At 42.0% G+C, this 17,101-nt stretch overlaps 1 protein-coding gene across 1 annotated transcript in view; it reads left to right on the top strand.

The window, feature by feature from the left end:
- KCNU1 (potassium calcium-activated channel subfamily U member 1) overlaps positions 1-17,101 on the top strand; it is a 171,975-nt gene that overhangs the window by 102,307 nt on the left and 52,567 nt on the right. Inside the window, exon 21 of the mRNA XM_024764958.1 lies at positions 1,213-1,327. Within this exon, the coding sequence (XP_024620726.1) occupies positions 1,213-1,327 (115 nt within the window). The remainder of the gene's footprint in view (positions 1-1,212; positions 1,328-17,101) is intronic.

Genomic DNA, 17,101 nt, shown 5'->3' with positions numbered 1-17,101 from the left:
CAAGAGGTTTTTGTGGCTCTTTACGTCTGCCATTGTCCAAAACCTGGTTCAGTGTGGGTTCAAAGGCTTGTTCCAGAGGAACTCCCCATTCCGAGTAGTCTAAGTACAGAGAGATTCTTAAATTCACGCGGGAGGAAAGGTCCTGTCTCTTTTCTCCACTCAGGTGGGCAAGGAAGAGGAGTGGCAGTGACGCCTCCTCTTTGGCTCCGTCCGTCTCCTTGATAACTTCTTCCCAGGCAGTCTTGCCATCTCTGATCCCCTGGCAGTCAGGTTCAGGCAAGCAGATCATGCAGGGTTTTTGAATAGTGAAAGAAAAGCATTTGACTTCCAAAGCATCCTTTAGAATGTTACTTTTCATCACAGTACCGAGTGCCAATTCTTATTGAGCAAGGATGGCTTCCTAGCCAAGTGCGTTTAAAGGATTCCTATGTTAAACATCTGTTCTGGAATAAAAATGGCGTGATGGAGTATCAACATGTGGGCGCAGGAGGCTCAGGTGTCAGTTTGTTTCCATCTCAGAGCAGCTTCGTGTTGCTCATTTAATGTTGCTCACACATTCTTGCATTTTATCCTCGACCATCACCCTTTGAGGTCCCAGTCTTCTCCCTGTTTTGCAGATGAGAAGATTATCTGCTTTTGTGTTATTTCCAGATGTGGAAATTCACAAGTGTTTTGAGACATATCCCAGGTAAGATCAAGATTCTTCAAAGGTTAAAATAAATAATAAAGGAAGCCTTGAAGGAAAAATGACGTAAAAAGAAGCAGTATCCAAGGAGAATGAATTGCAGGCTGACCGGTGTCTGCAGAAGTGAGTAGGGGCCTTGTATAGTGATCTTTCCTTAGTGTCCTGTAGCGGCTGTAGACTCTGCTGGCAGCCAAAAGGCTCCCCAAATGCTATACTTCTGGATGAGATGGGAAGAATGATGGATGAGAAAGGTGCAGAATGGATAAGAAAGTACTCAGTAGGTACTTCTTTTAAGCATACCATATGGTATTAACATCCTCACAATCATTTTCACCCACTCTCTTAACTCTGTAGAAGGAAATTAAAGAGTTTTCTACAAACCATCCTCTTAGAACTAGTCTCTAGCTGAGGATTCTCAGCCTCTCCCTAGTCAAGGGGCTAGAGCTCTCTCAGCCAATAGGAACAGTCCAGAAATCCCTTATGAACGGGTATTATGCCAGCTCACCAAGATGGCTGTGACATTGCAGGGACAACAGTCACGGTGATGAGAAACAACGGAAGGGAACACTCTGGTCCAAAAACACAGGACTCCTGCGCAGCGACACATATGAGCATGGCTGGCAGCTTGAGCTTGACCACCAGGTAAGAGATGCAGAGAACCCTGGTCCTCTATGTTTTTTTTTTTTCTAAGAATCACTGGGCAATAAAAATTTGACTTAAACAGGAATATTTGCTTTATCAGCTCCTATACTGACTAATGCAGTTGTTCCTCACCAACATGAATTCATCCCAACTTCTCCCAATATGACCGAACCAAGCAAATATACCTCCCACAACATTGCTGAAATAATTTATACTTATGACAGCCAGAGGTTATGCACCCAGTTTTCTTTCAGATCACCCTCCAGGCCCTCAGGAAATATGGGTGAGGGTTTTTTCTATTATTAATCCATGCCTTATTTCCAACAAATTGTTGATGAGATTGCTTTCGGTTTTTAAATCTGCAGAATAGGGCCAACAAATTCTTCCTCCCCTACTCTCTTTATCCTGCATCTCTCTACTCCAAGATAACCCCGATTAAGCAGAATGCGGGGTTGGATGTGAAGAGTGTGATCTGTTTATTGAATAATTTTTAAATAAAGGGTTGATCTAAAACTTCTGTCACCCCAAATTTTATTGTGAATAACTCTGTCATGTGTTGGCAGCATTTCAATTTAGTAGCTATAAAATACCAGGAAAATCCTTCATGATTGAGAATTGTGATCGGCTATGGGTAAGTATTGTATCGTCTTCTCTGGCATGACACAATGTTCCATGCAAGCGCTGGCCCTCCCTAAGCTGTGCCATCTTGGGCAGCTTGCTTTACTTCTAGGTGTCTCAGTTTTTTTGTTTTTTCTTTTTTGTTTTTGCGGTACGCGGGGCCCCTCACTGTTGTGGCCTCTCCCGTTGCGGAGCACAGGCTCCGGACGCGCAGGCTCAGCGGCCATGGCTCACGGGCCCAGCCGCTCCGCGGCATGTGGGATCTTCCCGGACCGGGGCACGAACCCGTGTCCCCTGCATCGGCAGGCCGACTCTCAAACACTGTGCCACCAGGGAAGCCCTAGGTGTCTCCGTTTTGATATCTTAAATGAGTATAATGGTAATGAATACTCTGTAGGTCTTTGTAAGGACTGAATGAGATGAGGTATTTAAAGCATTTTGCTTGATTCCTCACTGACAGTGAGCATTCATTAAATGTTCCTTATTATTGCAGTGATCGATTCTTGTATCTAGGAAGATGTACGAGATTGGACCAAATATGTAGTAGATGCAGAGCTCTCCAAGGATGTGGATTTTGAAATAAATTCTTGATCCTGTTTTTGCTATAATTCACCTCTTTCTTTTAATGCATGAAGAATCATGCTTCTGTTTAACTGAGGATTCTGGATAGATGGGTCTGGTTAACGGAGGTTTTGCCGTACCTGTCCAACAGGTGAGGCAGGCGTCAAATATCTGAGCCACCAAAGGTGCCACCGCTTCATGTATGTGCTTTCTAAGAGGAATACAAAAATCTAGGAATTATATTTTCTGCCCTTCCCTGCCTTGCATTCCAGGATTTTATGAAATCTGAGTGAGATAATCTGTGGGAAAGGAGGGAAAGGATTCACATCTGTTGGGAGGAAAGGTTCTATGGAATTTCAGGAATTTTGCCTCACTCTTAATGACAACAGAACAGCTAGGGGTTAGCATTGAGATTTGTAGATTTTTCTTTCTTTTTAAAATGGTTGGTAAAGAGCTAAGTATTGAGTAGCTGTGTGCTAAGTAGGCACTATGCTTAGCTGCCGAAATCATGTTTCCACCCCCATGCAACCTAGTTGGGTAAACAAGATGAATTCAGATCAATTAAATCAGAGGCCAAATGAGGCAGCATCCCTCCCAGTGCTGCATTGATGATTCTGACGGCAGGTCAGAGAGGAAGAGGTCAGTGGGGGCTGGGTGGATTGTTCCAGAATGTTTCCTGTAGGAAGTGGGATTTGGAGAAAGGTAAGAGAATGCGAATCTCAGTTCCTGTGGAGAATGTTACAGGGGCAACGCGTGGGGAAAACATGGCGCCTTCCATGTACCGAGTAGCCTGACTAGAGGTGTGGATGCGTGATGGAGTGAGAGATAACGTCTCAGATTTCTCAAGAATACGTTCTTGGTCGTTGGTATTGCGTATGTGTGTGAATATGTGCATGTATGTTATGTTTACGTTGATGCAAAGTTGTTGCAAAAACATGATTCCAATCTGAAAAGCGTTTTGAGACTATAAAGATAACATATGTGATAACACATAAAATGCTCCAACCATGTTTATGCTTTCATTTATTCTTTCCCTTGTCTTCTCTGTGGTAAGAGAGGATTAGCAAGTCATGGCTAATCAAAACCCACAGAAGGTCCTTAAATGCAATTTCAGCCATTGAGTTTCACTGGCGTTTCCCACCATTCTTTAACACGGCTATACAAACAAAATCATTGAACTTACTGATGTTTCCGCATTGTCTTTAATCCCTTTATTGTCTATGATAAATAAGGAAATGGCCTAAAGCAGGCATCTAAAAGGAGAATTGGTCCAGATGGCCTGGTCCATCTGCAACCTGGACCCATCAGCCCTCTCTATGGCTGGGGGATCCCTGAATATGCTTTAAAGCCCCTAGAGAAGGTCAAAGACAGTGATAGTTTCCCACCCAGATCATCTCTACAGATGATGCTTACTCACTTGTACCTCTTAATTCAAAAGCAAGACAGAGTCTCATGAGCTACAGAGCTTAAAACTAATCAAAGCCAGACTGCTGATGAGATGGTCGTATGCATGTTGACAGATCGGTGCTATTTGCGAGTGAATTTCTGTGATATTTCATCAAGGGAGTGGTCAGCTCAGTTGTTTGAAATCCAGTGTTAATGGGATATATGACAGGTAATGCTCCCACTTGGGACTACAGAATAGGGTGGGTTTTGTTTTCTGCTTTTGGGGGGGTTTTGTTGTTTTTCTTTTTGTAGGGCAAAGATATTCCAGCTAGCAAACACATGTCCTGAGTAACAATCGCAAGTGGTAAAATAGACTTGATGGCTTAATAGAGACAAGTAGGTGTTATTGGGGAAAAAATGTAGTATGTGTGGTAGGTGCTATTTGTGATCCACTTTTGATGTGTTAATAGTATTACGTGCGCACTCCAAAACCAGCCTTCGATTATTTATAGTTTTGCTGACAAGTGGGCTTGGTGCTTTTAAAGATGTAATCTTCAGGCCACTAGTGGGTTTTCTGGTAAGTTCAGAAACTACTATCTTCTATTCTTAGTACTCGAAGCAGTACAGACAGCCCTAACTTACGTGAAAGTTATAGTCCGATATTTCACTGCATCCCTGGTATCTTTCTTTTCCCACAGAATAAGCAACAACAAGCAACGTCATATAAATAGCAGTTTGGGTCTCAGACTAGCACACAAAACTCTGTTTAATAGGTGGTGGTTATGTATTCATTGAGCAGATAGACAAATACTAGTTCTGTTCACCAGCGTTCTGCGTCCTTAAATCAAGAGGTCATGTAATACGAGAGGGGGAAGATGAATATTTCCTCTGACTTTTTTCAGGGTGATAAGCTTAGAGCTACACCTATGCAAAATGTGATGCTAAATAAAAATGCCTCTCAAGCCCTCTTGGAGCCCCTTTGCCCTCACTTCCAGTTTCTTTACTGTGCCGATCCCACTTTGGGTGAGCTTAGGAAAGTTCTGACCATTTTACTGTTGTACAGTTGTTGACTATCCTCTGTCTCTATCAAAATCCACTTCTTCAGGAAAACCGGTTTTGATTCGATATTAGAAAGAAAAGATTTAGATACAACTAATTCATGTTGTGACTGGCCAGTAACACAGCAACCGCACTAGTCATTCAGTAGTTTGAAAAGTGGGTGTTTATAAACTCAGGTGGACGTGGGTAGATCGCTAATCAGTGAAACAAGGAGAGGCAGAAATTTCCAAGTAGTGTCTGATAGATCTGGGTCAGGAGAGGAAACCAATTCTAATAGAAAGGCTTGTCTTCTTTGGGAATATCAGCCCTTCGGTAGAAACCCTCCCTCTGGGTCTGCCTAATTCAACCCTTATGGACTCTGTTGAAGCCTAAATAAGTTTCCACACAGTTTCCCTTGCCACTTTGTCTCTGTGAAACCTGTGACTAAGATTGTATTTATAGTATCAGCTTTGTCTTCATACTCCCCCATGTCCTTTTGGAGATACCAGAGACCATGCGTAGTATTTCGTTCTCTCTTTCCTGATGTCCAGCCCAGCCTTAGCTCTTTAAAAGGCAAGTGGCCCATCAGTACCAGCCATGAGCATTGCCCCACAGCAGGCATGAGCCCTAGGTCACCACCTTCCTTAGCCTTTAGGTTTCGGTTTCCTCATCTTCAAAACAGAGATAATATTAGAACCAAAATAATTGTAATGTTATTTGTGAGGATTCAGTGAGATAAAACAGATTAAATTCTTATCTAGTAAAAATCGAGCAAGTGAAAAAGGGTTCCCTGGTTGTGGTTCTGTGCCCCCGCCCACCACCTCTGCCATCATTCCCCTGGCTCATAGATTTCCACGCTTTTGCAGCCAATTTCTTTCTCATTCAAGGGGAGAGGGCTTGAAGTTTAAGACCTTCCAAAATTTCATGCACTGTCTACAGCCCACCATCCATGGAGCGTCAGCACTCACTTTGTTGCACCCAAGTCTGTTGCTTGCCATTTCCCCTCCAGAACACTCTTTCCATGGCGGTTCCAGCTCCTTCCTTGGCTCTTTCCCAGTGTCTTCCAACTGATCCCTAGGCAGTCTTCAGTTTCTGAGCAAATTACAGTCCATCAGAAGGACTGCCAGGCCATCCTCTGCCAGGCATGGCTCCTGGGACATCTGTTCCTACAAGTTCTCACTTTCGAGTACCATGCCCCTTACACACCCACACACACACACACACACACACACCACACACACACACACACACACACACAGACTGATGTCAGGAAAGGAAGCTGAGCCCTTCTTCTCTTTCTGTTCTCAGCTCTTCACATTTATTGAATTCTGTGCCCCAGATGATCCAGGAAAGAGAAACACCATCTTTTAACCTCAGTGATGCCTGAGCTCCTACTGAGGACCAGCTTCCAGGGTCTTTCCAGGGGGAGAAGCTTGGATACGAATCACCATACATGGTTCTTCTCTCTCCACATCCTATCTGAGCTTTCTGCAGAAACTAATCAAATGAGATTATCTGAGCAGGTACTTTTTTTTCCCCTTTCTTCCATATTAAGCTTTTAAAATAACTTTTCCTCTAGACAAGCATAGGCTTTTCTGTTTGAGTACAGTATGGCCCACAACCAGTAAATCAGAAGCAGTCTTTGATTTTTTTCCTTCATACATGCTTATTGAGTATTCTCTTAATGTAGGATTTCAAATCATGTTCTAGAAGTCCATGTTTACTTAATACCGTATAGCCAGTATTTCATCTCCCCAAATTACTTTCTCCAAGAGTCCAGGTAGCACTTATGTTCCCGGTCCTATGGTTTCCTACGTTACATTTCAGAACCTCTGAAGATGCCTTCCTCATTTCAATTGGTGTTATTTGGATACATAGGAATCACTAGCAGGGGTGTATTTCGGTCATGAAGTTTTAGTAAGCATCTTCATCAAGTCTCAATTAACAGTTCAAAGAAAACAGTAAGGCAAATGTATCTATGTTCAATTATAGGTATAGATATGGGGGTAGGTATAAAGATAGACACAAACACATCTGGAAGTGCTTTTTTTTTTTTTTTTGTGGTATGCGGGCCTCTCACTGTTGTGGCCTCTTCCATTGTGGAGCACAGGCTCCGGACACACAGGCTCAGTGGCCTTGGCTCATGGGCCCAGCCACTCCGTGGCATGTGGGATCCTCCCGGACCGGGGCACGAACCCATGTCCCCTGCATCGGCAGGCGGACTCTCAACCACTGCGCCACCAGGGAAGCCCTAGAAGTGCTATTTTTAAGTACCACGAGCCTGAGTTCCAAAGACAGATGAAAGAGTTAGGGTACCAGGGAATAGAAGAATAAAAGAATAAGGAAAGAATTAGTAGATGCTTTCTTTTAGATCCTCTAAATACCACCCTTCTAGTTCTTGTCCTGTACCTATAGGCAGAAATCAGATTTCTTGAGAAGCAGTGTGCCATGACTCTAGCAAAGTACCGTATAGACAGGCGTACCTTGTTTAACTGTGCTTTGCAGATACTGCATTTTCTACAAATTGAAGGTCTGTGGCCACCCCACGTCAAAGCAAGTCTGTTGGTGCCGTTCTTCCAACAGCATTTGCTCACTCTGTGTATCTGTGTCATTTTGATAACTCTTGTAATATTTCAAACTTCTCATGATTATATTTGTTACGGTGATCTGTGATCAGTGGTCGTTGACGTTGCTATTGTAATTGTTTGGGGGCACCATGAACCTCACCCGTTTAAGACTGTGAACTTAATTGATAAATGTTGTGTGTATTCCGACTGCTCCACCAACCAGCTGTTCCCCCGTCTCTCTCCCTCTCCTCGGGCCTCCCTCTTCCCTGAGATACAACAGTATTGAAATTAGGCCAGTTAATAACCCTGCAGTGGCCTCTAAGTGTTCAAGTGGCAGGAAGAGTCGCCGTCTCTCACTTTAAATCAAAACCCGGAAGCGATTAAGCTTAGTGAGGAAGGCCTGTCGAAAGCAGAGACAGGTCAAAAGCTAGGCCTCATGTGCCAAACAGTCAAGTTGTGGATGCGAAGGAAAAGTTCTTGAAAAAAATTAAAAGCGGTGCCCCGGTGAACACACGAATGATAAGAAAGTGAAACAGTCTTATTACTGATGTGGAGAAAGTTTCAGTCATCTGGATAGAAAATCAAACCAACCACAACATTCCTTTAAAGCCTAATCCAGAACCCTCTCCCATTCTGTGGAGGCTGGGACAGGTGAGGAAGCTGCAGAAGAAGTTTGAAGCCAGCAGAGGTTAGTTCATGAGGTTTAAGATAAGCGGCCATCTCCACAACATCAAAGTTCAAGGTGAAGCAGCAAGTGCTGATGCAGAATTGCAGGAAGTTTCCAGAAAATCTAGCTAAGATAATTCATGCAGGTGACTGCACTAAAGAACAGATTTTCAGTGTGGATGAAACAGGCTTGTAATGGAAGAAGGTGCCCTAGGATTTTGATAGCCAGAGAGGAGAAGTCAGTGCCTGGCTTCAGAACGTCAGAGCACAGGCTGACTCTCTTGTTAGGGGCTAACGCAGCTGGTAACTCTATATTGAAGCCAGTGCTCATTTACCATTCTGAAAATTCTAGGACCTTTAAAAATTATGCTGTATCTGTCCTGCCTGTGCTCTGTAAATGAAAACAACAAAGCCTGGATGACAGCACATCTCTTTACAACATGTTTGCTGAATATTTTAAGCCCACTCTTAAGACCTACTTCTTAGTAAATTATTCTTTCAAAATATTTCTGCTGATGGATAATGCACCTGGTCACCCAAGAGCTCTGACGAAGATGGACAAGATTAATGTTGTCTTCATGCATGCTGACGCAACATCCATTCTGCAGCCCATGGATCAAGGAGTCATTTTGACTTTCAAGTCTTATTATTTAGAAAATACATTTTGTAATGCTATAGCTGCCATACATGGTGATTCATGTGATGGATCTGGGCAAAATAAATTGAAAGCCTCCTGGAAAGAATTCACTATTCTTAATGCCATTAAGAACATTCATGATTCATGAGAAGAGGTTAAAATATCAATATGAAGAGGAGTTTGGAAGAAGTTGATTCCAGCCCTCATGGATGTCTTTGAGGGATTCAAGACTGCAGTGGAGGAAGGAACTTCAAATGTGATGGAAATAGCAAGAGAACTAGAATTAGAAGTGGATCCTGAAGATGGTACTGAATGGCTGCAATCTCACGATAAGCTTGTATGGATGAGTTGTTTCTTAGGGATGAGCAAAGAAAGTGGTTTCTTGAGATGGAATCTACTCCTGGTGAAGATGCTGTGAAGATGGCCGAAATGACCACAAAGGATCTAGAATGTTAAATAAACTTAGTTGGTAAAGTAGCAGCAGGGTTTGAGAGGACTGACTCCAATTTTGAAAGAAGTTCTGCCGCGGGTAAAACACCGACAAGCAGCTTTGCGTGCTACAGGGAAGCCGATGTGGCAGACGTCACTGCTGCCTCATTTTAGGAAACTGCCACGGCCACCCAGCCTTCAGCAACCATCACCCCCATCAGCCGCCACCACCATCGAGGCAGGACCCTCTAGCACTGAAGTTTCAGGTGATGGTTGGAATTTTTTTATCAACGAAATCTTTTTAATTAAGGGATGTACATTTTTTAGACATAATGCTGTTGCACACTTAATAGACGACAGTGTAGTGTAAACGTAACTTTTACATGCGCTGGGAAACCAAAAAATTAGTGTGGCTTGCTTTACTGCGATATTCATTTTATTGTGGTCGCTTGGAAATGAACCGGCAATATCCCTGAGGTCTGCCTGTATAGGAATACTTCATCAGATAGGTATCGAATAAATGAGTTCTTTATATTAAAAAACAATATTTTATTCTCATTACTTAAAAATAGAAGACAAAATAGCTTTAGGCTTCATAAAAGTGTCAGAGTAATACCATGGACAATTCAACATATTCCTTTCATTACTCTTGTCTTCCTCGCCCTGTCTGTTTGACTAGATTAGAAGGCTGTAATGAAAGAGGGACAAAAGCCCTTTTTAAACCTCTTTGTGAATATGTGGACAGGTCTTAAGGAAAATGAAGTCACACTCTCCTAGGACTTCACGGGTACAGAAATTTCCATTGATTTAGCTGGATGGTGAGATGAGGAAGCAGCCCGGGTAATACAGGAGTAAAAATTCCTGTAGGACAACTGATTATTTGCTGAGTGTATGTATTTATTTGAATTAAGTAGTTAGTTTTTGCATGTTTTCATTCTTCTCACTTAAAATCTCCCAAAAGGCAGGGATGAGACCTTGTCTGTTTAGGGTCATATATAAAAGACCAACTAACTCAACAAGACAAAGGTGAAGATTATGGGAGGCTTAGTCACCATTTCTAAGTAAAACTCTATTCAGGGACTAAGGACATGCCTAGGGAAAAAGTAAGTGTGACTTAGGCAGTTGCCACAGACTTTCCATTCTGCATTCTGTGCTCTCTGTTTGATGCCCACCATCACCTCTACTCAGGACTTAGAATTTCCAGCTGCTTCCCATGCCCGTCAACATCTACTATTAGAACCATCATTTGCGAAAACAGAAGTTGACAATGTTAATCCTTCCAGGAGTAGCTCTGCTTTCATGAGGATCAAGGACTTCAGCTAAGGGACAGAGTCCTAAGTGGGAGATTTCCGAAGGGGAGGTGTTATGCTAGGCAACGCTTGGTAAGGGCTTCCTGGGTGCCTCTAAAACCACACCTCAAGGTTTATTTTGCACAGTGCTGTCTTAGTTTTTAGGTTGAGGCAAGAGTGATAAAGAAGGAGGCTACTCAGTGCCAAGGCTACAGTGGGGACTCCAGAGATGGACAGGCCAGGGTCATATCTCAGCTCGGTGACTTCCATGCTATGTGATGGTGACCCAGTCACTCACTGCTCTGGGGCTTAGCTCTTCCATCTGTAAACCAGGTGGTACCAATCTCATAGGGCTGATGAGAAGACTGAGTGTTAGACTCTCGGCAAAGTTCCTAGCAGAGAGTAAGCACTCAGTAAATTAACATTTATTATCATTATCATGACCGAGAAGACAAGATTGGTCCACACAGTAATTGAACCCGTGGTCTGGAGACTCACCTCAAAGCAGCTCTCTGCTAAAATTGTACTGGCATTCTACATTTGTGTTAACACCAATAGCATTAGTAGGAAAGACAGAGGCCTGAGAGATAAATGTGATCTTCATTTAAATCTGAGGGGTGGTAAAGCTGCAGCAGAACTCACCGTGAGTAACGTGAGAGGTAGACCCAGTTTCTGTCTCCCCGTGAAGCAATGTGGTCTTTGCCTGGTAGGAGGGTTCTTTGTTTTTAGCCCGTTCTCTAAGGACCTGAGAATATAAGAATTTCCAGCCTGTGTTAGACCCATGCTGGGGTTCTGAAGACTACATGGGCTTTGACAGTGAAATTCAAGGACAGGACCAAGATTGGCCTCAACTTAAGTATCAGATATCAGGGATGTTGACCCAAGATATTATTGGCTTTCATGCAGTTATTTATAACTTTTTATACAAACTTGCCAAGAACAAGTTAACTTTTGAGTCTGTAACAGCCCCCAAATAACTGGAAAAATCTTTCTTGCCAAAAGAGGATTCAGAGAAGACATCTTTAACAAACTCCTTCGCTCCCCACCCCAGAAGCCCTTTCTCTTTCCCTCCTGCTTTCTGTACTGTTTTACAGCTGGTTGATGAAGGCAAACACAGGGCAGGCAAAACTTCGGGGTCACCGGGTAGCTTTACACCTTAGCATCTGTCTTCAGCACATGCACAGCTATCAGGACAATAAAATATTGTTCATTGCTTCTGCCCCACAACCAATTAGGTCAGCTGTAAATATTGGAATTGCTTGGTAAACATGCTGGAAGATTGTGCTGACTTGTTAATATAAGTGAAAATGTAATTAGATTTATAACACTTTTTTTTTTTTTCCAAACCATAATTTACAACAACAGCAGCAGGAAAGAAATTCTCTTGCAACCTGCTGAAATACCATAATTAAAATGCACATGGAAAGTCAGTTACGCCAGAGGGAGGTATTTACAAGAAGCGAGTTTCCACACCACGGGGATTACACCACGGGGATTACATATTTCTTATTTATTTTTTTCCCCTGTAATCTCTGTGGCTGCTAAATGAAAAGGAACAGATATTTTCCTTATTTTGCTCTGAAACATTGCTGTAGATAGTGCTAAAAAGTGAACTAAATAACCGGGCTCCCTGGAAACCTGCTCAGTTCCCCTCAGCCCCAGGAAAGCCGAGTTGTCACCATTCTTTTTTACTTATGAGCCCGTCTCTCTTTAAACAATAGTCATGTTCCTTAAAACATGTAGACGTCACATATTTTTTCTTACTATTATTCTGTTTATTGCTCTAAATGAATAGTTATTTTATGTAACTCGAAGCAGAATCCTTACGTAAAGACAAGAAATAACCCTCCCCCGCTTTTTTTTTTTTTTCCATTTTAAAACCTGGAGTTTCTTCTACTCCCAGTGTTGTGTTGGGAACACAGCTCTGTCTTCAGACAAGATGGCATGGGTGTCACCACTGGCCTTCGCTGGGGGGCTTTCTCTGCCACTGGAGCCTCCGTGGGTCAGGCGAGGCTCTGCCCCTCTTCCCAAGGCTGTGATTCTAACCCCAGTTCCAATTTTAATCCAGACGGCTTGCTGCCTCCCTGCTTTCTAATCATAAAATGTAGCTATTATTATAGCCCATCCGTGTTTAAGGTGCCAGTGGGGAAAAGCTAGTTTAAAAAAAAAAAATCGTAAAACAATTTATAAGTGTGAGAAGAGATGCCATTTTCAGACTCAAACTTCTCCTAAAATGTTCAGTTTAGATAATGGAAGAAATTTTTAATACATATCTTTTAGAATTGCTAACGCATATATTGCAGATAAATTAGTCTTTGTGGGAAGTTTCTGGTGTTGCTGTATAAGAATCAATCGGTAAAGTAAATCACATACATCTGTGCCTATATCTGTATATGGTTCACTTTACACATTTATACTTTATACACTCCTGTACACACATACATTGCAGATGTACATGTTTACAAGAAGATCTAGGAGAGATTGAAATGAGGAGAGGCAAACAACAGACTAATTCAAACTAGCACCTTAATCCATTGGTGAAGCTCAGTAACGGAAAGCAGTGCAAATGGTCTTCCAACATTAATAAATAAAACGCTCTCAGTTTTTATTTATGTATTGATGTGATCATTATGATTAATACCTTTATGCTTGCATTTTGTTACAAGTAAAGGACATATTAATATTTCCAGTCCTTAAAATATTTCATAAAAAAACATTTTCATACCAATTAGCTCGATTTGCTTGTGAACTGAAATATTCCGTTAGATATTGCAATCAGCCAAGCCTGGTGCCTGTCTTTTACACTGCTTGGGCATAAATCTGAATATTCTTGGACCTTTCTAAATTTCCCTGGTTTTAGCTTTAGCCCACAGTGTAGGTATTCAGCTGCCAGGACCATGGGTGACATGTTTCCTTTTTTTCCCACTTCTCTTTTACTCCTTTGAGAAAGCCTTGTGGGTCAGCATCCAAAACCAGTATTAGGAGGCTTAGAGATGGCTCAGACGTAAAGATAACTGGGAAGGATTTGTAAGGCCAAGTCAAGTATCTGCTTGTCCTATGAGCTCAGTCTTCCAGGAGTAGTTCTCAGGACTCACACTCTACCCAAAGTAATTGATTTCCATTTGCATCCTGTAAGCTCACCCAGGAAGACACTCTGAAGGAAGGGGAAAAAAGAAAGGAAGGGAGAGAGGGAGGAAGGAAGGGAGGGAGGGAGGAAGGAAGGAAGAAAATCAATGAACCTAGTGGCACAAGGCTCTGACCTCTCCATGTGGATTCTGTGGGTTTGTTTTTTTTTTTTAACAGCTAATTTGTAGGGAAAAAATGGTGAACATACTAAAGAGTAAAACAGGCAGAAACCATCCTGGGTGAGCTTACATTCATCTGCCCTCAAAGTTAAAGGTTTCGGTCAGATGACCAGGAGAAACATGTTTTTATAATCCACGTAAGCAGAGTGTCAACCAGATGGTTTTTCAAGGTCTACTTTCCCACCTAGAACACTTTTCTTTCTTGGGGGGAAGGAGTGTAATGGAAAATTGTTCTTAATCAACCACTCTTTCACCAGGTACTCTCATCTCCACCTCCAGGTCTGTGGCATGGCCTCCTTTGCCTTGCTCCTTCTTTGCTCTTCTTCATTTTACCATTTCAGCCACTGAATCTTGTCATAGTATTTTTCCAGGTGTATTTTTTTCCCAAGCCAAGAAATAGCAGAAGATGGGAGGGAGGGAGACTCAAGAGGGAAGAGATATGGGAACATATGTATGTGTATAACTGATTCACTTTGTTATAAAGCAGAAACTAACACACCATTGTAAAGCAATTATACTCCAATAAAGGTGTTAAAAAAAAATAAAGCAGAAGAGTAGAGAAGGAAGGAAACTAATTCCCAGGAGAATGGGTGTGTATATGCGTGGATATATCAACTTTGGGGGCAGAAGGCTGCTTTGAAACGTCTCCCGACCCACACCCACGATCTAATAGCCGCCCTGGCTGGCTTGTCTTCACTCTGAGCCTCACAGTGTACATGAGGGATGTACAGTGAGGGAGTGCTAACGTTGAAAGGAAGAGGAGGCAAGAGAAGAAATAGAGATGTAGGAAAAGTAACCAGATTCTGGAACAATATCCCTGTGCCAAATTAGGGAATAAAATTATAAAATGAAAACTTTCCCCAAATACCTGCTTTCTAGTCTGCCTCTATTAACTGCACTCAGAAACACACGGGTGAGGTAGGCAAACACAAAGGCAAAACAAACAGTGAACCTAGCCGGCTTTATCATCAGCCAGCACCTGGGCTAGCAGTCCTGGTAGGGGTTGAAGAACCAAGTGAAGATGCTGTGAGACGGGTTTCTCACCTAAATTCCACCAAGTCTCATTGTTTTCTCTGTTTCACCTCTAAAAGTATCTTGCATCTCTATACCCTTTCCATCTCTAATTTTAATCCCAGGCCAAGCTACCATCTTTCCTTCTTAGGCCACTATTGAAATGGCCTTTGACCTGGTCTCCCCACATCTCCTCTGGTCCCTTCTTTTCTGTTCCTGTATCATACATAGAATGACGTATGAAAAATGAAAATATGACAATTTTGCTTCTCTTCGGTGGTTTTTCAGTGTCTTTAGGAATGAGCTCAAAGTCTTTAACAGTGCCCTTCATGGTGAGGCCCCTGCCTCTCACAGAAGTCCTCTGAATTTGAACAATATTATATTCTTTCACTTCTGAAAATACACATCATACTTCTTTTCTTGTGTTGGGCCTGTGCATATACCTAGAATGTGCTTCCCTTCTCATGTTTGTCTAATAAATTCTTCTGATGTTCCAAGGTCTCTCCCAAACTCAGCTCAAAATACCGTGCATGATCAGGATACAAAGGGCTTCATATTCGATTGAAATTTAATAAATCCAGCTTCTCATTATAAAGTATGAACTCCTTACAAACAAAAGTGCTCTTTTATAAAGCTGATTTATCAATGAAATATAAACATTTTAATTAATGTCCAATTACTTGCAAGCAACAGAAACCCTTTTAAACTAAAGAAAGACAAGAACATTCCTAATACGAATCCCAGTGTCCCATTACTAGAAGAGAGCGCCTGATCGGTACAGCTCGAATCAGTTCCCTGACTTGTTCAATCAGATCCAGGAAGTGGCGTCATCAGGAACAAACTTGGCCATTGGGTGGGGGGATGAGGCAGTTCTCAAAGAAGTAGGTAAGTGCAGATAATGGGCTGGATAGACACCTTGAAGGATTTACTCCAAATAAACATAAGACCATAATCCTAATAAATAAATACATTTAAACAATATCATGTCAATTATGATATATATATGTGTGTATATATATGATACACATGATGCATATACATTTGTACGCATAGATACATGATACATATGTGTATATCATTCATATATGTGTATATATGTGTGTGTGTGTGCTACACATAATCCTACAGGGTACCCAGTGGTATAGGAAACACTCATGGTACCCATTAAACACTAAATCTGTCCTCAAGGAGCATGTGTGTGAGAACCCAGAAAAAAGCGAGGTGTCAGTTAACTGTAGAACGAATCGAATAAATCAGTGCAATGCATATTAACATCTAATGTGTGGTGAGCACCTTGGATGTGCATCGTGCTTTCACAGATTCATTCATTAGAAAGTTGGGTTGAGGGGTGTGTCAGGCACTGTGCTAGAGGTTAGAAAATTAGTGAAATTAATAAGGAGGGCTTCCTGCAGGAGGCACATCTGGAGCTGCGTTTGAAATGCCAAATGCTTTAACAGCTGGCATAGTGTGGCCTGCATGAATGAGAAGTGATTAGCACAGAGCACACCCTACGTGGCCACTGGTAAACCATGAAGTCACTCTCTTAGGTATTCTTGAAGGCCCTCCTAGAGTGGGTGTCGTAAAGATTGGTTTATGGCTCAGATAGCCATTACATTTTAATAAGCCTTGGAAACTTAGATGTTATTCACTGCAGCTGCCAATCAAGTACCTGCTTAGAAGCAAGACAAACAAAACAATAAATGCTAAGCACTCCGGAGTTCAGCAGCTCTGGCAGGATGCACTGCACTGCAGGCTTCATGAATGTGTGAGAGCGAATATGCAGAAGCTTGGGAAAAGGTCATTGGTATTTTTGGAGCAATAAATCAAGTACGGAAAGATTTGCATTTTGGCTGTATAACATACAGGACTGGATTAGAGGGAGAGAATACTTTGAAGTAATATTTCTCTGCTGACTTGTTTTATTAGCTTCTTTTAAACATGTTACATTATTGCCTATAGAATTTCATTTACTCGGATTGACAGCTTGATAAATACGTCTATTGGCGATGATTTGGATTGCTCTGGGCATTAATATTATTAAAACCTGTCACAAGGAAATGTCTGAAAGATGACTTACTGTAAAGATTACAGCATGAAATAAATCATCCAGTGGTATTTGTTACCATTTATGGCCTCTTGGAGCTGAGTCAATCCCTTTTTATGTTGCATTATTTTTCAAGTTTTTATAGCCTTATATTATATATTGCTGTCAGGAATGAACAGATGGGGTGTCGAACACGAGCTTTCTGAATAATTCCCACCCTCCA

This window comes from Neophocaena asiaeorientalis, unplaced genomic scaffold (assembly GCF_003031525.2).
Source record: "Neophocaena asiaeorientalis asiaeorientalis breed wild unplaced genomic scaffold, Neophocaena_asiaeorientalis_V1.1 scaffold14, whole genome shotgun sequence".
NCBI lineage: Eukaryota > Metazoa > Chordata > Mammalia > Artiodactyla > Phocoenidae > Neophocaena > Neophocaena asiaeorientalis.
Note: the sequence above shows the minus strand (reverse complement) of the source record. Positions and strands in the feature narration are given on the sequence as shown.